Below are 25,194 nucleotides of genomic sequence, written 5' to 3' on the forward strand. Positions count from 1 at the left end.
CCTTTTCTTTTCTTTTTTTAAAGATTTTTTATTTATTATGTACAGTGTCCTGCCTGCATGTGCCTGCAGGCCGTAAGAGGGCAACAGATCTCATTATAGATGGTTGTGAGCCATCATGTGGTTGCTGGGAATTGAACTCAGGACCTCTGGAAGAGCAGCGAGTGTTCTTAACCTCTGAGCCATCTCTCCAGCCCCTCTTTTCTTTTTTTTTTTTTTAAGACAGGTTTTCTTCTGTCCTGGAAACCAGGCAGTCCTCGAACTCACAGAGATCCTTTTGTCTCTGCCTCCTGAGTGCTGAGATGAAAGGCGTGCACCATCATCGCCTGGCTCAGAATCGATGTCTTTAGGGATAGACCTTGCACAGCTCTAGCCAAGCAGCAGCTATTTCAGCAGCTTGGAAATGGTGCCTATAGCCAGCCTGCTTTCATTTCCTGATCATTGACAGAGAATAAGAGGGATGCCAGTGGGAAAGAATACAGTCTGGCCTCTGCATCCCAAGTCCAGTTCATCCAGGGTCTGGAAGAGGCCAGTTGGGGGTGGGAGCATGCTTGCTTGCTGCCACTCCTGTCTTTTTAGTCCAGGACAGACTTCATATAAAGGGACAAAGGGTCCATTGACCCCATAGCCTTGTGACACCACCCCAGGCAGCCAGGGAGGTCCTTGGGTAGCAGACAGGGGCCACGAGGCCACTTAGAGGGCACAGCAGTGAAACCAAGAGAGGCCACAGACAACTGGGTGGGGAAAGTGGGGAGTATGTGGGTGGTACCAGCACCAGTAAAGGATTGGGGTGCTTCTGGGACTCTACTGCTATCCTAGGACTCTATAATATCCTGCAGTATGGAGGCATGGGAGGGGCTGAGGAGTCCAACTTCAATACCAAATAATCAGCTGGGTGCTCACACGGATCTCCCTGCCCCCAACCCCCCCAGCCTATAAAGCCCCCTTTGTCTGGTAGGCTGAGATCTTAACTCTCTGCTCAGCTTCCCACTCCCTTCTCCCTCATCCTCTGGTGCCTGACAGAGAGACTGGGTGAGAAATGTAAGGCCAATTTCTCACCGGCTTGGACCCCGGCTCAAACGTCAGCAGTTGCTGCTGCCTATGAGTGCTGGGAAGCCCACCGCCCCATTCCGAGCAGATGGATTGCCTGCCCTGTCCACTCTGGATTCCACTCTTGCCCTGGGGCAGAACACCCACTTCTTTTTATGGCTGTTCATGTGATATCCCTCTCAGTTTGGTCCTGCTTTGTCTGTGACAAGGGACACCCTGTTTTTGGTTGTCAAAGAAAGGAATAGCTTTGGCACGTCCTTGGTCTTCACCAGGATTGGTGAACCTTACACTCTCATCATCTGGGCTCCAAAAGCCCTTCCTCGGTAGTGGGTAAACAGGTCATCCCGTTTGGCATACGGCTGGGGCATGGCATGCTGGGTGGGCGACAGGAATCTACATCAGTCCCCGCTCCCCACTCCCATGCCACAGGCAAGGCTCTTAGGGCACATTTACAACAAGGAGCCACCCCGCCAGTTGCCTGTGCCATCCCCCTGTGGAGTGGCACAGTGCCTCCCTGTGTTCAGCACTCTGTGGGTATGTCTGCTGGCTCTCAATCTCTGCAGTGGCCCATTGCCATTTGGGCCATCGGGTCAGCTCTGCCACCAAGCCTTTTAGTTCCCTTGACCAAGCTCCTTTCTGGAGCCTATGAAAGGAGAGGTGGGGCCTTCTCGACTGGGCTAGCCTCAGGAAAGTGACAGGGGTCCTCCCGTGGAGCCGGAGTCTTCTCTCCACAGACAAGACCCCAGGGCAGGCGGCACTGGGCATGGAGACAGAGGTGCCCCTGGATGTGTGAGGCCCTGGGATGCACTGTGTGTGTGATAGAGTGTGCGACTCCGCGCAGCTGGGGGTCGGTGTCTGCGTGTGCGAAGTGTGAGCTCGTGGAGCGCGGCCCCCACCCGGGCCGGGGGAGACAGCAGAGCCGGCGGAGGGGCGGAGTCTGCAGCGGGGCGGAGCCCGCGGCGGGGTGGGCCCAGGCGGCGGAGTCCAGGCGCTCCTGGCGTGGCTCGTGGTTGCTGGGTGCAGCTGCCCGGCCAGGGTGCATGGAGGGGCCGTCGCCCCCTGCGCCCCCTGGGGCCAGCGTGCGGAGGACGGCATAGCGGTCACAGCATGGATCAGGTCAGCGGATGCCGGGTACGGGCGCGTGTCTAAGAGCCAGGGCTGCGGGCGCGGTGACCCAGAGAGGGTGGGCGAGGCTGGAGTGATGGCCGGACTACGAGGGAGGGGTGCCGGCGCGGGAGCTCTGGGCGGGGCCGAGCTGGAGGAAAGGGATGGGTCCGTGCGACACCGAGCTGATGCACACATGCACACGCGCGCTCTTGGGGGCACTCCCCCATCGCTGATAGCCAGGGAGGCACGAGCAGTGGGTGCACCCTACACCCCCGCGCACATTTAGAAGCCCCCAACTCCAGTCAGGAAGGCAACCCCCCAGTTCCTGCGCGCTAAACCTAGGCCTGAGGGGACACGGGCTCTGCAGAATGGAGGGGTGGCCATACAACTCCGTTGTCCTCCAGGTCTCCACACCCTCCAGTGGGACTTAAGGATACAGCTGCCCTTCCCCCTACGTGTCAAGGGACTGCTCCCAGCCTGTCTGCCTCTTTTCCCAGTTACAGCAGCTGCAGCAACTGCTGCCACCATTTCACGGCAATGAGAAGATGGGGTGGGCTAGGAGGCTCGCCACATGCGCCCCAAATGCAGCACTGCAGCTCTGGCCAGGTGGGCGGCTGCCTGCCTGTTACCCGCGTTCCTGCCTGGGCACTGAGGATGTGGGTTAGGGGTAGTGGCCAGGGAAAGCCCCCCTGCTAGAGCTGTCACTCTGTAAGCAGCTCTGCAAACCCCAGAGAGCCCGGCCAGTCCAGGTCAGTGAGCAGGGAGTCCAGATTTTGGCTCACAGCCCTGGCTCCAAGAGGGGCAGCAATGGATGGGGGTGGAGTGCCCTAATGCTCTAAGGATGCTGCTTGTATGAGGGCGTTGGGTGGGGTTTGGAGTGGTGGAGTTGCCTTTTCCGTCACTAGATATGTGCCTGGAAGTGCTGAACCTGTCCACATAATCATCTTTTTCCTGCCTCCACCAGCTGGTGTGGGGTCCTCGCCTCTTAAGATCCGTCCCTCCCACTGAGCTCAGGCCCCTACCTATGGGTTACCTACGATGGTGAGGAGTTAGCAGGTGGATGATCCTGGAAGGTTGGGAGGGCTCTGGGTTTCTTTCCTGGGCTGGGCTATGAGTTTGGGGCGGGGTCACGGGCTGCTCCAGTCTCCAGGCCTGTTTGGCATCTTGGCCTGTTAATTTAAATGGCCAGTGGCAGCTCCCCAAGCACTAGGTCTGGTAGGGGGAAGGGGACACAGCTCCTCATTTTTTAGTGCTGAGTACTGATGACCACACTAAAAAGCCAGGGATTACTAAATGCTGCTGAATTTTTTACCATATCGGTTTTATATTATATTAATTTTGCTTCCATGTCTTTTTAAAATTCATTTATTTTTATTTTATGTACATTGTTTTTTTGTCTGCCTGTATGTGAGGGTGTTGGATTCCCTGGAACAGGAGTCACAGACAGTTGTGAGCTGCCCTGGAGGTGCTGGGATTTGAACCCAGGCCCTCTGGAAAAAGCCAGTGCTCTCAATCGTGGAGCCATCTCTCCAGCCCCCTCCTTGTTTTTTTCTTTTCTTAAGGAGAGAAGGCTTGGGCCACTGTTCCTGTCTCCTGCAGCCCCCACCTCAATACTCTGCCCCAGTATCCCCATCCTCTGCTACTGTGGCATTAGGCTCTTCCCCTTTCTTAAAGAACAGGCCTTGCCACCCCTCTGGCAGAACAGGACAACAGGACACTGCGCTCCCCTCACCCCGTGTCCGTGTCCATATGTGTGTCACCATGTATTCTGGGCTGGGTTCCCTAGTGCTAGGGTTACAGGAGTATATATGTGAACCTGGCTTTAGGCCATGGGACTTCTGGCCTGGCTCTGCAGAGCACTGCTGGTCAGTCTGGAATGTGTGTCTCCAGGCTGCTTGCTACGAGAGCTGCCAGCTATGAGAGGGGTGGCCTCTGTGGAGGAGCAAGGCTACTTAGCCCGTGACCTTCCAAATGTGAGCTCACTCTTACGATGGGTGTGGAGTGGTGGGATCTGTATAAGCAGAATGGAGATGCTGGCTTGACATGCCTAAGACCCTGGGGTACCCTATGCCCAGCACCCCTGCCAGCCTCTCTACTGGTGACTGGTGTCCAAAGCCCCTGGAGGCATGGTTTGTGAGGGGTGTCTCTGAAACCAGAGGAGCAGCAGCTCCTATTTTAAGTTTCCCATGTGCTGAGTCCTCTTGTAAAGCAGAGAACCCTTTTATAGTGCAAGAGCCTCCCTATGTGTCTGTTTGGTGTGTGTGGGTTCTGGCATGTAGGGTTTCCTAAAGGGGAGCCTGTCTGGAATCTCTCCCAGGGGCTGGGTTTACCAGGTTCCCCCAATCTTGTTTCCAGATCCACCCCCTTTCCTCCCAATTGGACTCCCCTCTCTCCACCCAGGGCAGGCTCAGGGCCAGACAAAGGACAGAGGGGCAGCTGCTGGGGATTTCCAGAGCTTCCAGGGGGAGGTGGGAGCCACCACCCCGTCCTCTTCTCCCCTTCCCTCCCTCTTTCCTTTCTCCTTGTTCCCCTCCCCTCTACTCTTTGCTCCTTCTACCCTTCCAGGAGGGCAGCGTGAGCGTGGGACAGAACCTCCTGTGTGGGGACTACGCAGTCTAAGGTTTTCATACAGAACTGTAGAATCCCTGGAACAGGAAGGGCCCGGCTGACCTGATATCCCTCAGCCCCCACAATGCCTACAGCAGAGAGCAAGGACTTAGCGTCAGACCTTGCTTGAGTCCCGAATCTGAGCTGGGAGAGCCTGGGTAAATTACTTAACCTCTCTGAGCTGTCTTCTCCCCGCTGTCACAGTGGATCTAATTACATCCATCCTATAGCGTTCTCGTGGGGTTAAATGAAACTAGATTAGAAAGGCCGTGGAGACATTATCAGCACTCAACACAGTTCAGTCCCGTTCCCCTCCAGCTCAGTGTTCCACAGCCCTGCTGGGGGGGGGGTACCATGATCTTTGTGAGCCGTTGTTTGGCATTGTACTCATGCTCAACCACTCCGCCCATGGCCCAGGGCCTTCACTGGCTGATGCCATACAGTTAGAACCCTACTTTAGTGCAGAGACCCCACCCAAGGCCTCATCTCTTTGTGCCACTACACACTGCTTTTCCTAGCAGTCAGCTAGTTCGGATGGAGCAGGGTTATCACCTCCTGCTGTGACGTGTGTCCAGGCTTCATGTGGCTGCTGCCAGCCCAGGGAAATCGCAGTCTCCTACTCCTGCTCCCAGCCAGCTGCTGAGTGGTTGCTGGGCTAGGGGCCCCAGCTGTTTGGAAAGCCCCCGATGCCTTAGTCCTAACCTAGGCAGGGGTCTTTAACTTCCCTCTCCAAGGTGCATCAGATAGAATCTCTGCCACAGGGTCTAGCAGCAGGGGTCTACCAGACACTGGCACCCTTTTCAATGAATCCTTTCCCCACCGACACCATTAAAAACTGACAGCTGGGTGGTGGTGCACGCCTTTAATCACAGCACTCGGGAGGCAGAGGCAGGCAGATTTCCCTCATTTTGAGGTCAGCTCTGGTCTATCTAGCAAGTTCCAGGCCAGCCAAGGCTACAAAGTGAGGCTGTCTCAAGAAACAAAGCAAACGAAGTGTGTTGAGGCTGCTGAGTGGGCCCATGGGTTTGCCAGAGCTTGCATCCAACTCCTCCCTTCTGAGCTCTTGGCCGGTCAAGGGCAGCAGGGGTCTAAGCTAGCCTCCAAAGGCCACGCCTCCTTTTGCCAGTACCAGCCTCTCGTTTTTTCTGCGCTTGTCCCACCAGTGCGGCACCGTCCCAGCGCGTCCTCTGTGGGTCCATCGCCCTTCCCAGAATGAGAGTTCCTTGAGGGTAGGCACACCTTCTGTCCTGTCGCACTGTCCCCACCATCCCAAAGCACACTATACCATGTGCTTTGGAGACGCAAACTGCGGAGAGGACAAGTGTTTCCTTTGGGAGACTTGCTGGGGATCTAGGTGCCAAAAGTCAGCTCTCCCATCCAGCCCTGCCATCCTCTCTTTATCCACCAGGGGGCACTCGTTTTCCTTTATTGGAAGGACTGCTGCAGAGGCTAAATTCACCATCCTTTGACCCTTTAATACATCGGTTCCATTTTACAGACAATTCCTATCATGTGATGGTTCTTGTTATATAGTCAAGGCTAACCTGACACTTGTGTATCCCAGACTATCCTGGACCTCATACATCAGCCTGCTGTGTGTTGGATTATAGGTATATGCCACCACACCCAACTCAGTTCACAAGGTTTTGACTTTACCGTATTGTAAAAGCAATATAACTTCAGCAGAAACCGCATTCCATTTATTTCTCTAAAAACAAGGTCTTATGTAGCTCAGGCTGGCCCAGAACTCTATATATGTGGTTGGGGATGACCTTGAATGCCTGATCCTCTCCTCTTCACTTTACCAGAGCTGGGATTACAGACATGCACTACCACACCCTACTTGAGAAGATGGAATCCAGGACTTCATGTGTGTCAGGGAGCAGTCCACCAACTGAACTACATCCTCCACACTTGCACTCAGTACTCTGCCTGACCTTTTCCTGGGGTGATGATATATGTCTGTCCTCTGAGGCAGTGGGGCACAATTTGCAGCGAGCTCCTTACATAGGGGGAAGCAATCTGGACTCTGCCCTGTTTGACTAAGTCCGGGTGCTCTGCAGGATGGCCTGGAACAAACAAGTAGGCTGGGATGGCACAGGACTCACAGGGCTCCTCAGGTTCTGCCGGCATTGAAGATTATACAACCACACCAAGAAATTTAGGATGCTTTTGGTGGAAGGGAAACTGTATCATGAGTGGAGTGCTCTCCTTACAGCTCCAGGTGCTTCACAGCTGTTGTTAAATGTGTGCGCCTGCGTACTCTCTCACTCACAGCCAGATGAGAGACAGAGGGCTCCTTTTAGAGGGTGGGATAGAAATTCAGAGACTGTACTTGTCCTCAAAGTCAGACCTGGTGAATGGGACTTGGCATCTCTTCTCAGAGTTCCTTTGATGACACTCTTAAACTCCTTGTCAACTCAGGACCAGGCCCAACCCCGAGGATTCCGTGGCTGGCCGTGTGTTGTCCTCCTGGTCTCTGTCCAGTCCTGGGGGTGCTTCCCATCCATCCATTCAACCTGCTCCTGTGCCCTCAGTCTCTCCCGGGCACGTTTCCAAATGTGTGGTTTAGTTTTAATTATATTTTATGGGAATGGGTGTTTGGCCTGCATGTGTATCTGTGTACCTCATGTGTGCCTGGTGCCCTCAGAGGCCAGAAGAGGGAACTGAACCTGCATCCTCCGGAAGAGCAGCCAGTGCTCTTAAACACTGAGCCATCTCTCCAGCCTTTGAATGTTGTTGGTTTTTCACAAGACACTTATTGACTGATGGATTTTTGTGTGTTTATCTGTGCGCACATGCATTCATACCTGCCACCGTGCACATGTGAAGGTCAACAGACAAGTTTGTTCTTGCTTTTCTCCATGAGTGCTCTGGAGACCAAGCTCAGGCATTAGCCTTGGAGGCAAGTGCCTTAACCTGTTGCACCATTTTGCTTGGCCCTATATTAAAAACAACAACAGCAGCAGTGTTCTAAAGATATATTTATTTTATGCACATGGGTATTTTGCCTGCATGAATGTTGTGCACTATGTGTGCCTGGTCCCTGTGGAGATCAGAAAAGTGCATCAAATCCCCTTGAGCTATAGTTGTAGGTGGTTATGAGTCACCATGTGGGTACTGGGAACTGAACCTCGGTCCTCTGAAAAAGTGACTGCTCTAACTGGGTGGTGGTGGTGGTGGCACACGCCTTTAATCCCAGAACTCAGCACTAGGGAGGCAGAGGCAGGTGGAGCTGTGTGAGTTTGAGGCCTGCCTGGTCTATAGAGTGAGTTCCAGGTCAGGCACCAAGGTTACAGAGAAACCCTGTCTCAAAAAATAAAAAAAATAAAACAAAACCCAAAAAAATAGTGCAAAAAAAAGTGTGCCCTTAACTGCTGAGCTATCTCTCTAGTCACCCTTAAAATGCATGTTTTTTCTTTTATTTGTTTATTTATTATGTATATAGTTTTCTGTCTGCATTTGTCCCTGCAGGCCAGAAGAGGGCATCGGATCTCATTACAGATGGTTGTGAACCATCATGTGGTTGCTGGGAATTGAATTCAGTATTTCTGGAAGACTAGCTAGTGTTCTTAGCAACTGAGTCATCTCTCCAGCCCAAAATACATGTTTTAAAGATTTATTTATTGAGACAGGGTTTCTTTGTGTAACAGCTCTAGCTGTCCTGGAATTCACTCTGTAGCCACACTAGCCTTGAACTCACAGAGATCCACCTGCCTCTTCCCCTCCAGTGGTGGGATTAAAGGTATACACTACTATTCCCAGCTATTTTTTTACTTGTTTTTTGAGACAGGGTTTCTCTGTGTAGCTTTTTAGACCAGGCTGACCTTGAACTCACAGAGATTCACCTGCTTCTGCCTCTTGAGTACTGGGATTAAAGGTGTGCACCACCACTGCCCGGCCCTAGCTATTAATTTTTATGTTAGGTGGATGAGTGTTTTACTGGATATGTGTATGTGTATCACATTTGTGTCCGGTACCCACAGAAGCCCCTGGAACTAGAGTTACTGGTGGTTATGAGGTGCTATATGGGTGCTAGGAACCAAACCTGGATCTCCTGCAAAAGCAGCAGGTACTTTAATTGCCTAGCCATCCCTCCAGCTCCTCCCCCTCAACTCCTTATTTTTTGGAGACAGGGTCTCATTATGTATCCCAGGCTATCCTCAAGCTTGCTGTCTAGACCACAACGACCTCTGACTTGTGATCCTCTTGCCTCGGCCTCCCAAGTGCTGAGATCACTGACATGGGCCACCATGCCTGGCTCGGGCTGCCTGTCCCTCAGACCATCTCAGGTGCCTGTTCTCATCTGATTTTTCTCATCTTCCCACTCAAACATCTGATGGCCTTCCCCAAGGTTGGGGTTGGGTTGTCAAGCGCCCTGCTCCACCCCACCCCTGCCTCCCTGTAGCTCTGCCTGTATAACAGTTTGACCTCCGTGGGCTCCCACCATCTGCTAGGAGTCCTCTCTGCCCATGCAATGCCTCTCGCTTGTGTTTCTCTTCTGCCCATCCCTAAAGGCTGGCGTTCCTCCGGGTACTGTCCTTCATGCAACGCCTTTTGCTTGTGTTTCTCTTCTGCCCATCCCTAAAGGCTGGCGTTCCTCCGGGTACTGTCCTTCATGTGGTCACCTCGTTCCTTAGTCTCTCTAGAGACTCTTCAGCTACTTCCACATCTCTCTAGACTTCCACAATCAAGACTCTATCTCAAGCCTGTCTTCTGTAGAAGAACCAGACCCATGATTTGATCAGCCAGTGAGTAATTCACCAAGTGTGGCTTAAGGATGTGGACCCTCTGGGTGTTGGTGGCGCACGCCTTTAATTCCAGCACTCAGGAGGCAGAGGCAGGCAGATCTCTGTGAGTTTGAGGTCAGCCTGGTCTACAGAGCGAGTTCCAAAGCAGCTGGGCCTACACAGAGAAACCTCCCTTGAAAAGCAAAAAAAAAAAAAAAAAAAAAAAAAAAGTATGTGGACTCTGGAGCACAAATGTCTGGATTCAAATCCCCATTGGATTTGCATGTGATACTTAGATGGTAGTGAATGCCTATAACCTTGAGATTATATTTGAGAATGTGAAACAAGTGGATCATGAGTTCGAGGGCAGCCTCAGCTACTTAGTGAGCTCCAGGCTAGACTGTGCTTATAGGTTGAGGACCTGTCTAAAAATAAAAGCCAAATGCAAAGTAGTCTGGTGAAATGACTTGGTTAAGTGCTTGCCACGCAAGTGTGGAGACCTGAGTTCAGATCCCTAGTGCCCATGGAACTAGGTGCAGCTGGGCGCAGCTCACATCTGTAATCCAAGGGCTAGGAAGGCAGAGACAGGAGGATCCCCAGAGTTCTGGGTTCAGTGAGAGACCCTCTCTCAGGAAACAAGGTGGGGAGTAGAGGAAGATGTTCAATGTCAGCCTCAGTTCCACATATACGTGTACACACACACACATACACACACACACATATACACACACACACTTGCACATGAACACAGTATACACATGCACCACACAAAAACCACAAATGTATTTAAGTTGGTTGAACCCTAGTTTTCCTATCCATTAAACAAAATAATAAATACTATGCCTGGCAAGGCCTTCATAATGCTAACTAAAGCATTAGCTCGAGATCTCTTCACTGTCCTGGGACCATCCTACATAAACTGTCTCGTAGTCTAAGCCTTGAAATTGTTCTAGATTCTTCCATCTCCTTCCCCTTTACCTGGCAGCTTAGAAAGTTCCAAAGCCTCTGATATTCGTTCCTCACCCTGCGTCCTAGCCTCCTTTCTTACTGTCCTTGATTCTGGTCCTCTCTGTGTCCCAGAGGGAACAAAACATACCGCTACCTCAAGACTAAAACCTAAGTGTCTGAGCTGAGTCTCTCACTCCTCCTGCTTCCTCCCTCCTCCTCTCACTCCCTGCCCACATACCACCAGAGCCCTCCATGCCTTTGTCCGTGGGGAACCTTCTCCCTAGCTAGCCTCTCCGTCCATTCCCCTCATCCGGGTCTGCTTAACCATGAAGCCCCACAGAACCAGAGGCAGCTCCTTGCGGCCATCCTCTTGTTTCTTCAGCCTTCCACGGCTGCTTTGGGGTCTCACCCGAGAGTCATGGTTTAGGAAGGTCAAGCCACTGAAGGGAAGGAGCAGGCCCTGATCCCTAGATCCCCAGGGCCACCTGCCACACCCTTGCAGGACCCTTGCTTCATGGGGTAAAACTCTGGGTCAACAGCCATGACTGGACTGGTGGAGGGGTTCAGTAAGATGAGTATGAAGGGGATCCCCCATGAGGACCATAATCCCCTCAGAGAGAGAGCACTTATCCCAAACCCCATAGTAAGAGCCTATGAGAAAGAAAGTGAGCCCTGAGGCAGAAGGCTGGACATGGAGAGAGAGTCATGCAGAGACCGAGGATGGGGAGCCCCGATAGACAGGGAGGGGCGATTAGGGGAAGAAGGCCCGAGGAGATGGATAGGAATGACTGGCGGGAGGGGGTGCAGGTCAAGGTGCAGGAAGAGGTGGGAGGGGCAGCAGGGTGGGGGAGAGTGCACTTTCTGGGAAGTGGGAGGGGGTGGCGGAGGTCCGTGCTGTGCATTGTGGAGGGAGGAATTGGCCTGCCGGTCAGCGTGAGCTCATTTCCTCTTACTGCCTCCTGTAGGGTCTGAGGGCATCAGGCTCTGGAAAAAGTGAGCCAGGGGCACCCAAGGGGCCACCACCCTCCTCCCTACCCCCACAGCCTCAGCTCAAATCTGCTCTTTTTACAGAGACAACCCTTTGTTCTGGGAGGAAAGGATCCTTGTGCCGGGGGGGGGGGCAACATGCCTTGGAACAGTGGGGCTACAGGCAGAAGCGGCAGGGGCTGGTGGTACTCTGTTGAAACTCAGACCATCCAGGCATTGTGATGGGTGACAATTAGATGGTAGGAGAGACTTTTTAGGAGGAGGGGGTAATTCTGGCATCTGACCTTGATGGGGTGAGAGGACTTAGAGGGGTCATTAAAAGAGAGTCCTTTTAAGTGCACGGACTTATAGTACAAAGTGCGAACCTATCAGTGGCCTTCAGGCTCCCAGGAGGAGGGACGGACTGACTGATGTCTCCCTTCCCACAATCCGCATTCTTGAGAGCCTGAACAAGTAGCAAGGGGTGGGTTTAGCTTGGGTCAGTCCTGATGGTGGTGGTGGTGAAGCAAGCCTCCGGAGGAGGTCTCCTGGCTCACGGACTGGCATCTTTGGAGGACAGTTATTCCTTCCGTTTTGCCTGCCTTCCCTGAATCAATGACTGTTTCTTGGGACATCTGCTTTTTTCCCCACCTCATCGTCTGGGGAAAGGAATACAGAAGACTTTAAAGTTGCAAGGAGGAGTCAGGTGTGATGTCTCATGACTGTTATCCCAGTACTCGGGAAACTGAGGCAGGAAAAAGGGTCAATGCCACTCTGCAGTACCCTGTCTCGAAAACATCGAACCAAGTCATACAAAAGAAAACCCCAGCCGGGTGGTGGTGGCGCACACCTTTAATCCCAGCACTCGGGAGGCAGAGGCAGGTGGATCTCTGTGAGTTCGAGGCCGGGCTGGACCGACAGCCTCCAAAACAATACAGAGAAACTCTGTCTCATAAAAACCAAAAAAAAAAAAAAAAAAAAAAAAAGAAAACCCCAAACAGGGCCAGGGTGTGCTGTCAGCATTCAGGAGGCAGAGGCAGGTGAATATTCTGTGGGGTCAACAGAGCAAGTTCCAGGACAGCTAGGACAACGTATTCTATAAAAGAAGAAAGAGAAAGATCCAGAAGTAAACAAAAGAAATAAAAAAATCTTGTAAGAAGGCTCAGGAAGAGGTCAGCATAGGACGGAGAAGAGGAAGAGTGAGAGTTAGATAGCAAAAGAACTTCCCGGCTCAATGAAGGACCGAGGTACTGGTTCTCACTGGACTGTGGGGGGGCCTGTGAGCTGGGGGTGGGGTGAGGCTCCGGTGGAGGACTGGGGAAAGTGTGGCTGGCTCAGGCCTGCCTGAAGAGTTAGGCTAGCTCCCAGTGGAGCAGGACGCTTAGCTGCGGGGTGGGAGTGTCTCTTCTAGGGCCTCTGCAGGACCTGAGGTCTGAGTCACAGCCTTCTCTGCGATGGGCATCAAAAGTCTGGGGCGTCTGTCAGAACTCCCTTCCAGCCCTGACTCTGCTGCCCTCGTGGTATCCCCTCTTCCGGGGAGGGGATTTTTTCTAGATGGAAGGGGGGGCATGCCTCACACCACATCTGTTGTGCCTCAACTTCCGTCAGTTCCTAGAGCCTCCGCCCCAAGCCTTGTCCCATCTTTCCCTGTCTGAGATGAGGTCGCTTCATCCTGTCTCCGCCACTCACAGGCTTTCTGGACCTCTGGATACGTTTCTGTCCCTCTCTGCCTTTCCTTGTGCTATTACTGGGTTCATCCTCTTTCCGTGCTCACCGTGCAACATCTATCTGGGCATGTCCCCTGTAGGCCCACTCTCCAGAAGTTTCCCTGAGCACTCGTCTCTGGGCCACGTTCGTTTCTGACCCTTGGCTTCATGGTCCGCGTAGATCGCTGTCTCGGTTCCCTTTACTTTTGTGCGTAGCTTGTGGATGGGCTACTGGCTGAGCCGGGTGTGGAGCGTGGCTTGTGGGGCGGGATGGGAGTAGGTAGGCGGGGCTACATAGAGCCCGTCCCCTTTGGGCCCCGCCCCTCTGTTCCCGGCCCCCGCCCCCTGGGCCCCGGCCCGTGCCCCCAACAGTGCCCTGGCCGCAGAGCTTCCACTGCGGCCCGATGAATGGAGTCGCCTTCTGCCTGGTCGGGATCCCGCCGCGCCCGGAGCCCCGACCCCCCCAGGTGAGAGCGCGGGACCAGGGGCAACGTCCGAGCTGGGGTCACTGCGCCCCGTCGGTGGGCACCTCTGCGGGAGCTTGGTGTCCTTGCAGGGGAGTGGCAGGAGGGACAGCTGCGCTAGGTAGGGGCTGGAGGCGGCCGCCGCGCAGGGGCCCCCGACAGGCGATGGACTACCGGGCCGGGGCCACCCAGTCGGTGCTGGTGCCAGGTTGTGGGCGGCCGGGCAGCGGGGGTGGGAGGCCCGCGCCTTTTGTCCGGGATTTTCAGGCGGGGCGCCCGCCGCCGTTTCCTCTGCCCGAGTTTTCGTTTTCCGTTGGCGAGGCCCCCGCACAGCTGGAGCCACAGAGAGTGGGGGAGGGGCTCTGGGGCGGGACATCATCGGCTCGCCCCTTCGGGTGGGACAGCGTTGCGGGCTCCGGGGCTTTGGGACTGGGACCCCAGCCCTGCCCGGCCCTCCCCTCTGCCCTCTCGGGCTGTGGGTGGGTCCGGGAGCGGGGTGCCAGGGGCATTACTCAGCGCTGGGCTGCTCTGCTTGGGTTCTTTCATGTGCCAGCTGCTGAGGCTGGGGAGGGGCCTTTACCTTCACAACAGGGTCAGTCCCCTGCCTTGGAGTCTGGCTCAGTCATTCCCCAGAAGCTAAGGGCTGAACACTGCCTGGCCCGTAGTTCTTCTGAATTTGGAAAAGACAGTCCCTGGGGTCCAGTTTGAGGGTCAAGGCCAGAACTGACACTCCAGCGGGCTCCTGTCCGTAGGGTGTTGGTCCCGCGGGCATGGACTTTGCAAACTCTTTAGGAGACTGTGGTGTCTGAACTGGATGTATTAAGTTCTCCCTCAGTCGGCTTCTCTACCCCTCCCTACAGCCAGCGTGTTTCCTAATTATAAACTTGAAATTCAGGATGGACAGGGGGCGGAGTGGAGGTCATTAGGCTTGAGTTCTTACAATTCTCCCCCCACAAACAGCACATACTTCATCCCTGACCCCTTACTGTCTCCACCCCTGCCCCTCCACCCCCGTGGGCAACTGGTGGGTGGGTGGCCTTTGATCCCATATGGGTCTCCCCTCTGCCAGGGCAACAGCCTCATTTTCCAAAGTGGCCAGCGCTGACGGCAGGAGATTTGAATCTCTACTGTAGAAGTAGTCATTTGGCCTGCAAACTTGGCCCAAAGGCCCCCAGCCCTGGCGGCTTTCTCCCATTGCACAGTGTGGTTGGATCCACCCCCAGATGGTTGGGAACTCCAAGGCCCTGTAGTTTCCTTTCAAATTATGAGAGCTGTGGATCCCCTCCAATCAATGCTAGATTCCAGGGTCTCAAAGTCCTCTGTGAGTGTGCAGTAAAAATGTTAGTGCCTGTTTTTATTTATTTAGTTAGTTGGCTGAGCTTTTCCAGACAGTGTTTCCCTCTGTAACCCTGGCTGTCCTGTAACTCCCTCTGTGGACCAGGCTGGCCTCAAACTCAGAGATTCATCCACCTGCCTCTGCCTCCCCAGTGCTGGGACTAGAGGTATGCAGGACCATGCCTGGCAATGTTAGTGCCTATGTTACAGATAGGGTCTGACCTAAAGGTATGGTAGCATTGTCGGTAGGAACCTGGTGGTGGTTAGGCCATGAAATAAAGGTTTTTTTGGGGGGAGGGTTATTAGGAAGAAAACTTGTATACTGCTGAGGTGGGACAGGCTGTGTGGTTCCCAACTGGACCTGGGGAACAACCCTTTTGTGTGGTTAGTGTGGATAAGGCCTTCTGTGTCCTCTCTTAGGGCAACCCTGAACTCGTGACAAAAGGATGCAGTCAGGTTGGCAGAGCTGGGTGTGGTATTTCAGAGCAGGGACAGGTGGGAGTGGGCTATAGGCTGCTTCACCTGTCGTTGCGAGGACACTTTGAAACTTGTGTAAGGTTAAAAGGCAGACTATGGCTGGGTGTGGTGGTGTCTTTAATCTCAGCAGAGGCAGAGGCAGAGGCAGAGGCAGGCAGATCTCTGAGTTCAAGACTGGCCTGGTCTACATAGGGAATTCTAGGACAGCCAGAGCTACATAAAGAGACACTGTCTATAATAATGATAGGCTGGGTGGTGGTGCACACCTTTAATCCCAGCACTCAGAAGGCAGAGGCAGGTCGATCTCTGTGAGTTTGAGGCCAGCCTGGTCTACAAAAGATGCCAGGACAGCCAGGACTGTTACACAGAGAAACCCTGTCTCAAAAAACCATATATCCCAAAAATAGACTACAGAACAGATGACTGGACTAAGTGTTGGGGTGAGAGATTGGGGCTACCTATTCAGAAGAACTTCCAGGGACAGGTTTGTGAGCTGCAGCACCCCAGAGCATCCTGGAGCATGCATGGGACAGGGATAAATCCTCCAGTAGGTGGACTCCTGTGATGCTGGATTCTAATGCAGATATCTAGAGAGATCCAGAGAGCATGCAAATATATTCAAATGAACATATAAATTAGTGATAGAGTTTTTTTTGTTTTTTGTTTTGTTTTGTTTTTTCGAGACAGGGTTTCTCTGTGGCTTTGGAGGCTGTCCTGGAACTAGCTCTTATAGACCAGGCTGGTCTTGAACTCACAAAGATCCGCCTGTTTCTGCCTCCCGAATGCTGGGATTAAAGGCGTGCGCCACCAACGCCCGGCCTAGAGTTTTTTTTGAGCCAGAGTCTCTTCTTATGTCAGCCTCCTCGGTGATAGCTAAGATTTGGATCAGGATTTGTATAGCTCATTCTTTTAATTGTCACATTACCACCTCGAAGTTGGTACTACCTGTCATTGTCCCATCTTACAGTTGAGGACACTGAGGCACAGTGAAATAATATCGTGGCCAAAGCTGCATTGTTCATAAAGAACAGAGTTGAGGGCTGGAGAGATGGCTCAGAGGTTAAGAGCATGGCTGTTCTTTCAGAGTCATGAGTTCAATCCCAGAAACCACGATATGGTGGCTCACAGCCATCTATAATGGGATCTAGTGCCTTCTGGCATGCAGACACAACATGGTATGCATAATAAATAAATAAATCAGAGAGACAGAGACAGAACAGAGTTGGGGAGGAAGGAGCTGAGCCACTGGGTTCTAGAGTCATGGCTGGCCCTCACTGCCCAGCCGCCACCCTCCCTTGAATCTGTGTCCATTTGGTAGAGTCCACATGGAATCCTCCAGCTGCTGGATTGGAGCTTGCTCACTTGTCTGTGTTGGTCCTCAGGGAGGCCTGGCCTCAGGTGTCCCTCGGTGTTTGTTGGCAGGTCTTTAGCTTCCGCCCCGCCTCCCCAGGCCGGCCCCCAGCACTCCAGGCCTGTGCAGTTCATTGGTGTTTTCCTTCTAGTGGCAGCATCAGCCCTCCCCTGCTTGCTGCAGGGGTTCAAAGGTGAGGTATTGGCTTGGTCAGGGATTTAGACAAAGCCTGGTCTTAATTATCCTGCTCTGCCACCGGACTCTGTCATGAATAGGGCCTGTGGGAGCTGGCACTGCCTCTCCCCATGCTCATCCCCCCTCCAAACAACCCGCCTTCAGATATAGGCCCCTGTTTCTCATGAAATTGTGCCAGTACATCAACAGGGCAGTGCCAGGCTGTGCCGGGAGAGTGTCTTCTCCACATCTCGGAGACATCAGGCCCAGATGGTCTTGGCTTTGGCTATGGGTAGAGTTAGAGCCCTAGGGAGGGGGTTTTCGTTACCTGTCAGAGTGGTCAAAACGAAGGGCCTTTCTTGTTCACCTTCTCGTGCTGAAGCCAAAAGGATGCTGGACTGTGTCATGCCTCCCACACAGTGAGTGGCAGATGAGAACTTAGGTCCCTCTGAGCCCCAGGCTCCCAGGGTTTGTGTCCATGGTGCTGTGTCCCCCCCCATCCCATCCGTGCTAGCCTCTGGGACTGAGTCCTGGGGGTGTGGCAGGGACGAGTGCACAATGTGTCCTGCTCATCTGTATCCCCAGCACAGAGCCTGGCACAAGGCAGCCCTCCATAAATGTTTGCAGAGTGCAAGCCAGAAGCCTCCCCCACTGGTCTTCCAGTGTGACCTGGGCCTAGCTCTCTCCCTGACATTGGGATAGGACGCCTGTCAGTCTTCCCATCAGACTAGAGCTATTCAAAGGCAAGAAAATATCAGATCTCTCCATGGTGTTCAGTGCTGGGCAGGCATGTTACTGCTATCTCAGTTGACACAAGGATCCCACGACTTCCTACAGTCACGCAATGAGTGATGGAGCTAAGGAACTGACCAATCTCTTAACCTCATTCCAGTGGCCTAAAGGTGTCATGTCTGTTACCACACAGTCTGGCACCTAGCCAGAACCCAGTGAATATTTGTTGACTGGCTGACTGACTAACTGGATTCATGAATGGTGAGACAATGTGTGACAAACCCTCAGAATCCTGTAAGCCATCCTTTGCACATAGGTGGGGTTAGGGTCTCAGGAAGACAGGCTGGGAGTATTGCTGTGTTGTCTGCACTGAGTGCCTGAGCTAAATCTAGGGAGGAAGGGGAAAGTCTCCGAGGGTTTCCTGTTACCACTGCCCTCCAAAGCTTCCAGGTGCCACTGCCAGCAAAGCTCCTGGCTTCTCTTGCTCTCACTTGGCTTTTCATTTCCCAGAGTTCTGAGGGGAAGGTACTGAAAAACAGGCCTTCAAAAGGTCTGCATTTCATCCCAGCCCTGAGGTGTTTAGCTCAGACAGTGGCAAGTTTTGTTCTTATCAAGTTGGAGGGTGGTCTGAGTGTATCTGGGACAAGGCCTGTCTTAGATCTTAACTTTTTTTTTCACTTTTAGTGCTCAGCATTGATATAAGTGTACGCTGCCTAAGTATTCTATGGCCAGCCCATTACTGTCAATTCTTATTCTCCTGCCTCTGCCTCCTTAATGCTGGGATTAAAGGCAGCCACCACACCCAATTTAGAACTGAGATTTGAACCTGATCCTTGTACGTTTGAGATGAGTGCTCTCTCCTAATCTATATGCCTAGGCCCTGTTTTTACTTTATTTAGTTTTGGTTTCTCGAGACAGGGTTTCTCTGTGTAGTTCTGGCTGTCCTGGAACTCGCTTTGTAGACCAGGCTGCCTTGAACTCACAGATATCTGCCTGCCTCTGCCTCCCGAGGGTTGGGATTAAAGGTGTGCACCACCACCATCTGGCACTTTTTTTTTTTTTTTTTTTTTTGGTTTTACGAGACAGGGTTTCTCTGTATTGTTTTAGAGGCTGTCGGTCCAGCCCAGCCTCAAACTCACAGAGATCCGCCTGCCTCTGCCTCCCGAGTGCTGGGATTAAAGGCGTACACCACCAATGCCCGGCTCATCTGGCACTTTTAAAAATTTTTATTTTTATTACGTTATGTGTATGGGTGTTTTGCTTGCATCTATGTCTGGAACTGGAATTATGGACAGTTGTGAGCCACAATGTGGGTGCTGGGAATCAAACTTAGGTCCTCTGGAAGAGCAGCCCCTTTACTTTTTGACTTTAAGTCATGATCTTGCTAAGTTAAGGAGGCGGGCCTTGATTCTCTCCGTAGTCAGGCCAGGCCTTCAACGTCCATCCTTGTGCGTGCGTGCGTCAGCCCTGGGACTACAGTCCTCTATCATCCAGCCTGGCTATTATCAACTGTTCATCTCTCAAGCAACAGGTGTTGGATTCCAGCTTGCATCTGTCCTAAACCTTGGGCCCAGGGACATCTCCAGCTTCCTTCGACCCTTCCATAGCTGGGCTGCTGGGCCACCTTTCTGTTCTTCTTTTCCTGGTCTGAATTAGCATTAGTCAGTTAGGCCCCACCCCCAGGCTACAGCTTCATCTGCTCATAGGGACCCACGCACTGGGAGATTCTACCTTCTGACCCAACAGACCAGCCCTGGGAGACGAGGGCCTGGGGCCTGGGCCTGGTATGCCCCTGCAGGCCCTTGGGAGTCTGGAGCACCCTGTGGTTGAGTGTGTGTGGGTTGGGCCTTACCCTTCTTAGTTCTCATTTTAACTCTACCCCATCTTTACTGTGTGGCTTTGGACACCAGCCTCTGTTTTCTCTTTGATGTGAACTTGAGGCTTGAATTTGAAGCTTACATGTGCTAGGCAAGCACTTTGTGACTGAGCTATACCCTAGCTCTTGACCTCCATTTTATGACCTCAAATACAATCCGTCAGCTTTACTGAGGGGTCTCAGTGAGTGGAATCAGTTTCTATTGGCAGCTGCCACTGATAGGCAAATAATGATCAATGGTGGCAATCCAAGCCCTGGTGATGGGAGGCAGGAGACTTGCCGCCAGTTCAGAGTCAACAGTGATTACACTGTGAATTCCAGAACAGACTGGGCTACAGGATGAGAACCCTGTTTCAGAAGTGAATAAAACCAACTAAGCAAGCAAATAAACAAAAAACCCCAAACCCTAAACAAAGGAACCGAGATACAATTCAGATGGTAGAACACTTGCCTAGCATGCACTGGCCCTGGGTTTGATCCCAGCATTGTATTTATCAGGCATGGTGGTGCAGGCATATAATCGCAGCACTTAGGATGTGGAGGCAAGAGGGTCAGAAGTTGAAGATCATCCTTGGCTCCATAATGTGTTTGAGGCTGTCCTGGGCTACATAAGACACCATCATAAACAGACAAAAAAACAAAACATTTATGGTCAGAGTTATCTGAAGAGGAAGTGAGCTTCCGGGGAAGCAGTGAGGTCTCCGTCACTGGAGGTATCCAAGCCCCGGTGGGCAATGATGAGGACTAGTGATAATTCTGGCATTGAGTTAAAGGTCAGCACAAAACCCCCTGGGGGCTCTACTTGGAGATCCATGGTGTGTTACAGTAGTAAAAGAACTGTTTCCTGGACTCGTGCTCACTGGAGACTAAGACTGAGGCCAGATGCCTGGTCTGGAAGGAGTATTAAAGGCTGGCCACTATGGTTGGGGCTAAGTGGCATCTCACAGACCAGGTATCCCTGGCAGGCTGCGTGGAAGGCCTGGTATGAGTATTAAGTAGGCTGGAGAAGGTGGAGGCCATTGCAGAGCCAGAAAGACTGGGTAACCCAGGAGCAGGGAGGTACCGGGACCTCTGGTCCTAGACACTACCTGATCATCCTGGGTTTGAGTGCCAAGGGAGGGGAAGAGTCCCTGGTTCACCAACACAGGCTCTCATGTAGAGGGGCCCTAACTGCTCCCTGTAGCAGAGTCTGGCCTGTAGGGGTGGAACTGGGGAAAGAAAGCCTTATGCCCAGTGCATTTGGGGGCGTCGGGGTGTCGGGGGAAACAGTGGAGCCTTTGTCGACAGCTGCCAGGAATCTGGCGGAGGAGCCAGCTTGGGTCTGGCTGGGTTCTCCACAGGCTGTCTGTCCTCTTTGAAGTGACCCTTTCAAAACCCAGCCTGTATCCCTGGGAAGAGAGAGAACTTGGGCAGACTGAGTAAAGGGACATAGGGCAGGAGGCCTGGCCCCAGGAATGTGGTGGGCTGGAGGACGTGTAGGAGCCACGTGGGCGGGCAAGTACTAGGGTCTCAGTGACAAGCAGGGCTGCCAATTTGGGGAAGGACTTCTTTCAGTCAGCGGTTTGATTCTGTCTACACTGGGCTCCCATACAAGCATGGTCTTCTTCCTTGTTAATCCCCACCACTACTTCGGAAACCAGGGTGGGGGTGCAGGACCTGGAGTACATGGAGGGGTGGAGTGAGGATCTGGGCCACAAGACTTCCTGCTCCGTAGAGTCTCTAGAAGGCTAGAGACCCCCCACCTCTGAGTGGAGACCCCTGTGCTTCACCAGAGTTCTCCTTATCAATGAGGAGACAGTGATGGTTCTGCACAGGGGGGAAAGCAGGAGGGAGGAGAGAGAAACAGTCAATTAGAAAGGGTACCCTTTCCTGTCTCCCCAGCTTTCCTTTAGGGAAACTGAAGCCTAGAGAAAAGGCAGGCTAAGAAGACTAGAGGCAGCTGGGCGTTGGTGGCGCACGCCTCTAATCCCAGCACTCGGGAGGCAGAGGCAGACGGATCTCTGTGAGTTCGAGACCAGCCTGCTCTACAGAGCAAGTTCCAGGACAGCCTCCAAAGCCACAGAGAAACCCTGTCTTGAAAAATCAAAACAAACAAACAAACAAAAAAAAAACAAAAAAAAGACGAAGAAGAAGACGAAGAAGAAGAAGAAGACGAAGAAGAAGAAGAAGAAGAAGAAGAAGAAGAAGAAGAAGAAGAAGAAGAAGAAGAAGAAGAAGAAGAAGAAGAAGTCTAGAGGCAGAGAGGACAAACAAGAACTGATGTCCGGTGACACAGGAGGTTAAGGCAGAAGGATCACAAATTCAAGGCCTGCCTGAGCAGCTTAGTTGATACTCTGTCTTGAAATTAAAATGAAGACAAAAGGGCTAGCTCAGTGGTAGAGTACTTGGTTCAATCCTCAGAGCTTCATGGGTATGGTAGTGAGTGCATGCCTGTATTCCAGAACTCCAGGGAGACTGGAGTTCAGCTCCATCTCTGTGAGGCCTCAAACTCAAACTCACAGAAGGAAGGAAGGAAGGATGGAAGGAAGGAAGGGAGGAGGGAGGGAAGGAGGGAGGGGAGAAAGGAAGGAAGGAAGGATGACATCCAGATAAAGGAGTAGGGTTCCCAAGGTTTACTCAGGAAGGGACACTAAGGATTGGAACTGAGCAGTAGACAGGGGACACTTGATCTGTCCAGCCAGGTAAGCTGCCTGCCCCACCCGGATGCTATGCTATCTCTCTTTGCATACTTACTATGTGGCCATGTGAGGCACAGGGACAGTCCACCAGGTCACACTGCCTAGTAACCTGTAGGAGGTTTGACTGTGTAAGCGTGCTCTGACGGTCACACATTGAAACTTCCCGGTGACAAAGTTCTCTGAAAGTGTCATCAGTGGTGTAAACTGTCCTCACTTGGACTTGAGAAGTCTTCTGGAGGTGTGGCCTCAGGTTCCTCTCCCAGAGGGGATGGGGCTCCCTTTGTTGCTCCCTATATCTTGAGCTGGCATCTACACAGCTGAGCTCTCATTAGCGCTAATGAGACCTTGGCGCTGGGCCCCTGTGCCTTCCTGCACCTAGGGGAGTTGTGTGGACAGCTGAGGGTGGGCAGGCGTACAAGAAGGGAGAAATGGGATGGGTCACCCAGGCTGGGTGAGAGAGTCATTTCACTTCCTCCCCCACAGCTTTTGCCTCCTGCATTGGGTCTCAGAGACCCAGGTCCCTCAGTGCTAGGGATAAGCTTATCTGAGGGACCAGGCATGGCTTGGGGCTGCCAAGGACATTCCCAGGCATGGCTGGCATAGTATTCCTCTTGTCCTCCCCCTGACTACAGCCTGGGGCAGCACAGGAGGCTTGGTGCTTGGGAACAATTGGGCAGTGGCCAGATCTCCAAGCAAACCAGCTTTCATTTGGGGGGTGATCATTACTTGTAAGCACCCTAGGCTCCACACAGCCCTGCCCTCAAGGGGTTTCTTGTCTGTGTTTCCTGTTGCCCAAAAGCCAGACAAAAAGGCTCCACTAAGATTTTATAAACATGGCTTGTGAGATTCCCATCTCTATTACCCGCTAGTCCAGAATGTTCCCATGGCCCCCTTTCCTAAATTACCAGTGTTAAAAAGGACCCAGGCAGACCAAAGGAACAATGTGGAGCAGACACAGAAAGGGGGACTAAAGGCACTGAAGGATCTAGAAAAGCCCAGTTTTCAATTTAGATCCTGAGTGACCTTGCATGGTGGTGCTTTTATTACTTACTTCAGCGATAGTGCACATCACCAGCATTTGGAGGCAGAGGCAGGCAGATCTCTGTGAGTTCAAGGCCAGGCTGGTCTACTGAGAGAGGTTCAGGTTAGCCAAGGCTGTATTGGTAAGACCTTGTTTCAAAGAGCAAAACAAAACAAAAAAGATGAAAACGGTTGCTGGTAAGGTTGCAATGGGACTTAGTTATATGACCAACTTTGTTTCACTGGTCTAATTCCAAACCTATGGCTAAGATGAAGGGACTTACCACCAAGCTGCAGCTCCAGCCCCTAAACTAAGCTATCTTATTTTCTTCCTCTTCCTCCTGTGTGTGTGTGTGTGTGTGTGTGTGTGTGTGTGTGTGTGTGTGTGTGTGTGTGTGTGTGTGTTTCCTGAGGAGGTCAGAAGAGGGAATTGAATGCTCTGGAACTGGAATTCTATATGGTTGTAACCTGCCATGTGGGTGCTAGGAATTGAACCCAGGTCCTCTGGAAGAGCAGCTGGTACTCTTAATCACTGAGCCATCTCTTCAGCCCATTGTTTTTGTTTTGTTTTTTGAAACAGAGTCTCACTAAGTTGTCCAATCTTGCCTGGAACTCTATGTTTCCCAGGCCTTGAGTTTTCTCTCAGTGATCCCTGTCCTCCACACCCATCTCCAATTCTGGGACAGAGGCATCCCCAGCTTAGGCATTTTTTTGATCCCTGTGTCCACATCTGCTTTGTTTATTGCATGTCTACTTCTTTGATCTTTATAAAATTGGACTGCTTTTAATTCCTGCAGCTCCTTTGGGGCTTGCTGAACTAAAACTTGCTGAGCAGCTCCTAGATGCCAGGCGTTCAGCTGAACCTCTGCAGGAGCCCCTTACAGCTGAGGAGATGGAGGCTTGGAGAGGGAAATGATGAGACAGGATACACAGTGGAGACTGAGCCCAGCCAGGGTGAGCCCCGCTTGGTGATAACCTTTCCATTGTCCTAGCTTATGTCCCTGATATTTGAATTGTTTGGGGACAAACAGGGGCCAGGGTAGGGCCACAGATGGATTCTCTTGTCCTTAAGCTTAATGTGTATACCTCTGGGACAGGGACTGGTTTACATGTCATTTCCTAAGTGCTCAGCTGTTTGTGAGCTCAGACTTGGAAGCTCCAAGAAAGCGAGGCTGACCTGGGGCTAAGGCAGTGAGGGATGGCGTCTTAAGGAGGCAGAGCCTTATTTGGGCAGTGATAGGAATGGGAGGTCTCCAGCTGCCCCGTGGCATCTTTGAGATTCCGCTCTGAGGTGACTGCCGACTGATGATGACCCTAAGGGGCCTACAGGCTTGGGAGACACAGCCTCCGGCTTATGGGCGCTGCCTTAGGTAGAGTGACGGTTCCGCGCAAGCTTCCGATAGGCAGGGACCCACCAATCAGAGGTGCCTGCTGTCCTAATTTGCATGACCACGCCCCTCCTCATGTTCAGGGCTCATCTGCCAGCAGAAGTCGCTTCAGCCCCTTGGGCGCTCACCTCGTTTCAGGCCCGGTGCAGTTTGTTCCGTGGGGCGGGGCGGGGACAGCGACCCGGCTGGTAGGCTGGCTGCACTATTCATAGCTCCGGGGCAGGCGTACTTCGCATATTTGTCGCTCCTCACATCTGGCTGGACCGTCCCTCTCTGCCTTCCCCTGTCCCCTCCTCCTCCCTGCTCTTCCACCTTATCCCTTCAGCCCTTCTACAATTATCTGACGTCTCAGCTGCCTCCTGGTAGTCTGTACACATAAGGAAACGAAGGGCCCACAGCAGCTGTCCCTTTGTTCTGGGCCTAGAAGACTTAGCGATAGTAGAGATGAGGCTTGAGATGACGTGGCCAAGAGCCTAGGCTTGGCTTGCGGAGGGAGATAGATGTTCTTGGCAGGAATCTGACAGACATGGGTCACCCTTCAGCTGCCAGGTTGCCGTGAGGATGGGGAGGACAGTCAGGAGTCGTGGG

General features: G+C 52.6%; 1 protein-coding gene across 4 annotated transcripts in view; it reads left to right on the plus strand.

Moving 5' to 3' along the window:
• Positions 1 to 2,040: 2,040 nt before the first annotated feature.
• Arhgap23 (Rho GTPase activating protein 23) overlaps positions 2,041 to 25,194 on the plus strand; it is a 96,266-nt gene continuing 73,112 nt past the window's right edge. For 3 of the 4 annotated variants that reach the window (XM_040749601.1, XM_040749602.1, XM_040749606.1), the window contains exon 1: positions 13,440 to 13,578. In XM_040749601.1, coding sequence (XP_040605535.1) covers positions 13,516 to 13,578 — 63 coding nt within the window. In that variant the 5' untranslated portion in view covers positions 13,440 to 13,515. Of the gene's footprint in view, positions 2,164 to 13,439; positions 13,579 to 25,194 lie in introns of those variants that run through there. The other variant, XM_040749604.1, reaches the window with a different exon arrangement.

The sequence above is a fragment of the Mesocricetus auratus genome, unplaced genomic scaffold, assembly GCF_017639785.1.
Source record: "Mesocricetus auratus isolate SY011 unplaced genomic scaffold, BCM_Maur_2.0 Super-Scaffold_100007, whole genome shotgun sequence".
In the NCBI taxonomy this organism is placed as follows: Eukaryota; Metazoa; Chordata; class Mammalia; order Rodentia; family Cricetidae; genus Mesocricetus; species Mesocricetus auratus.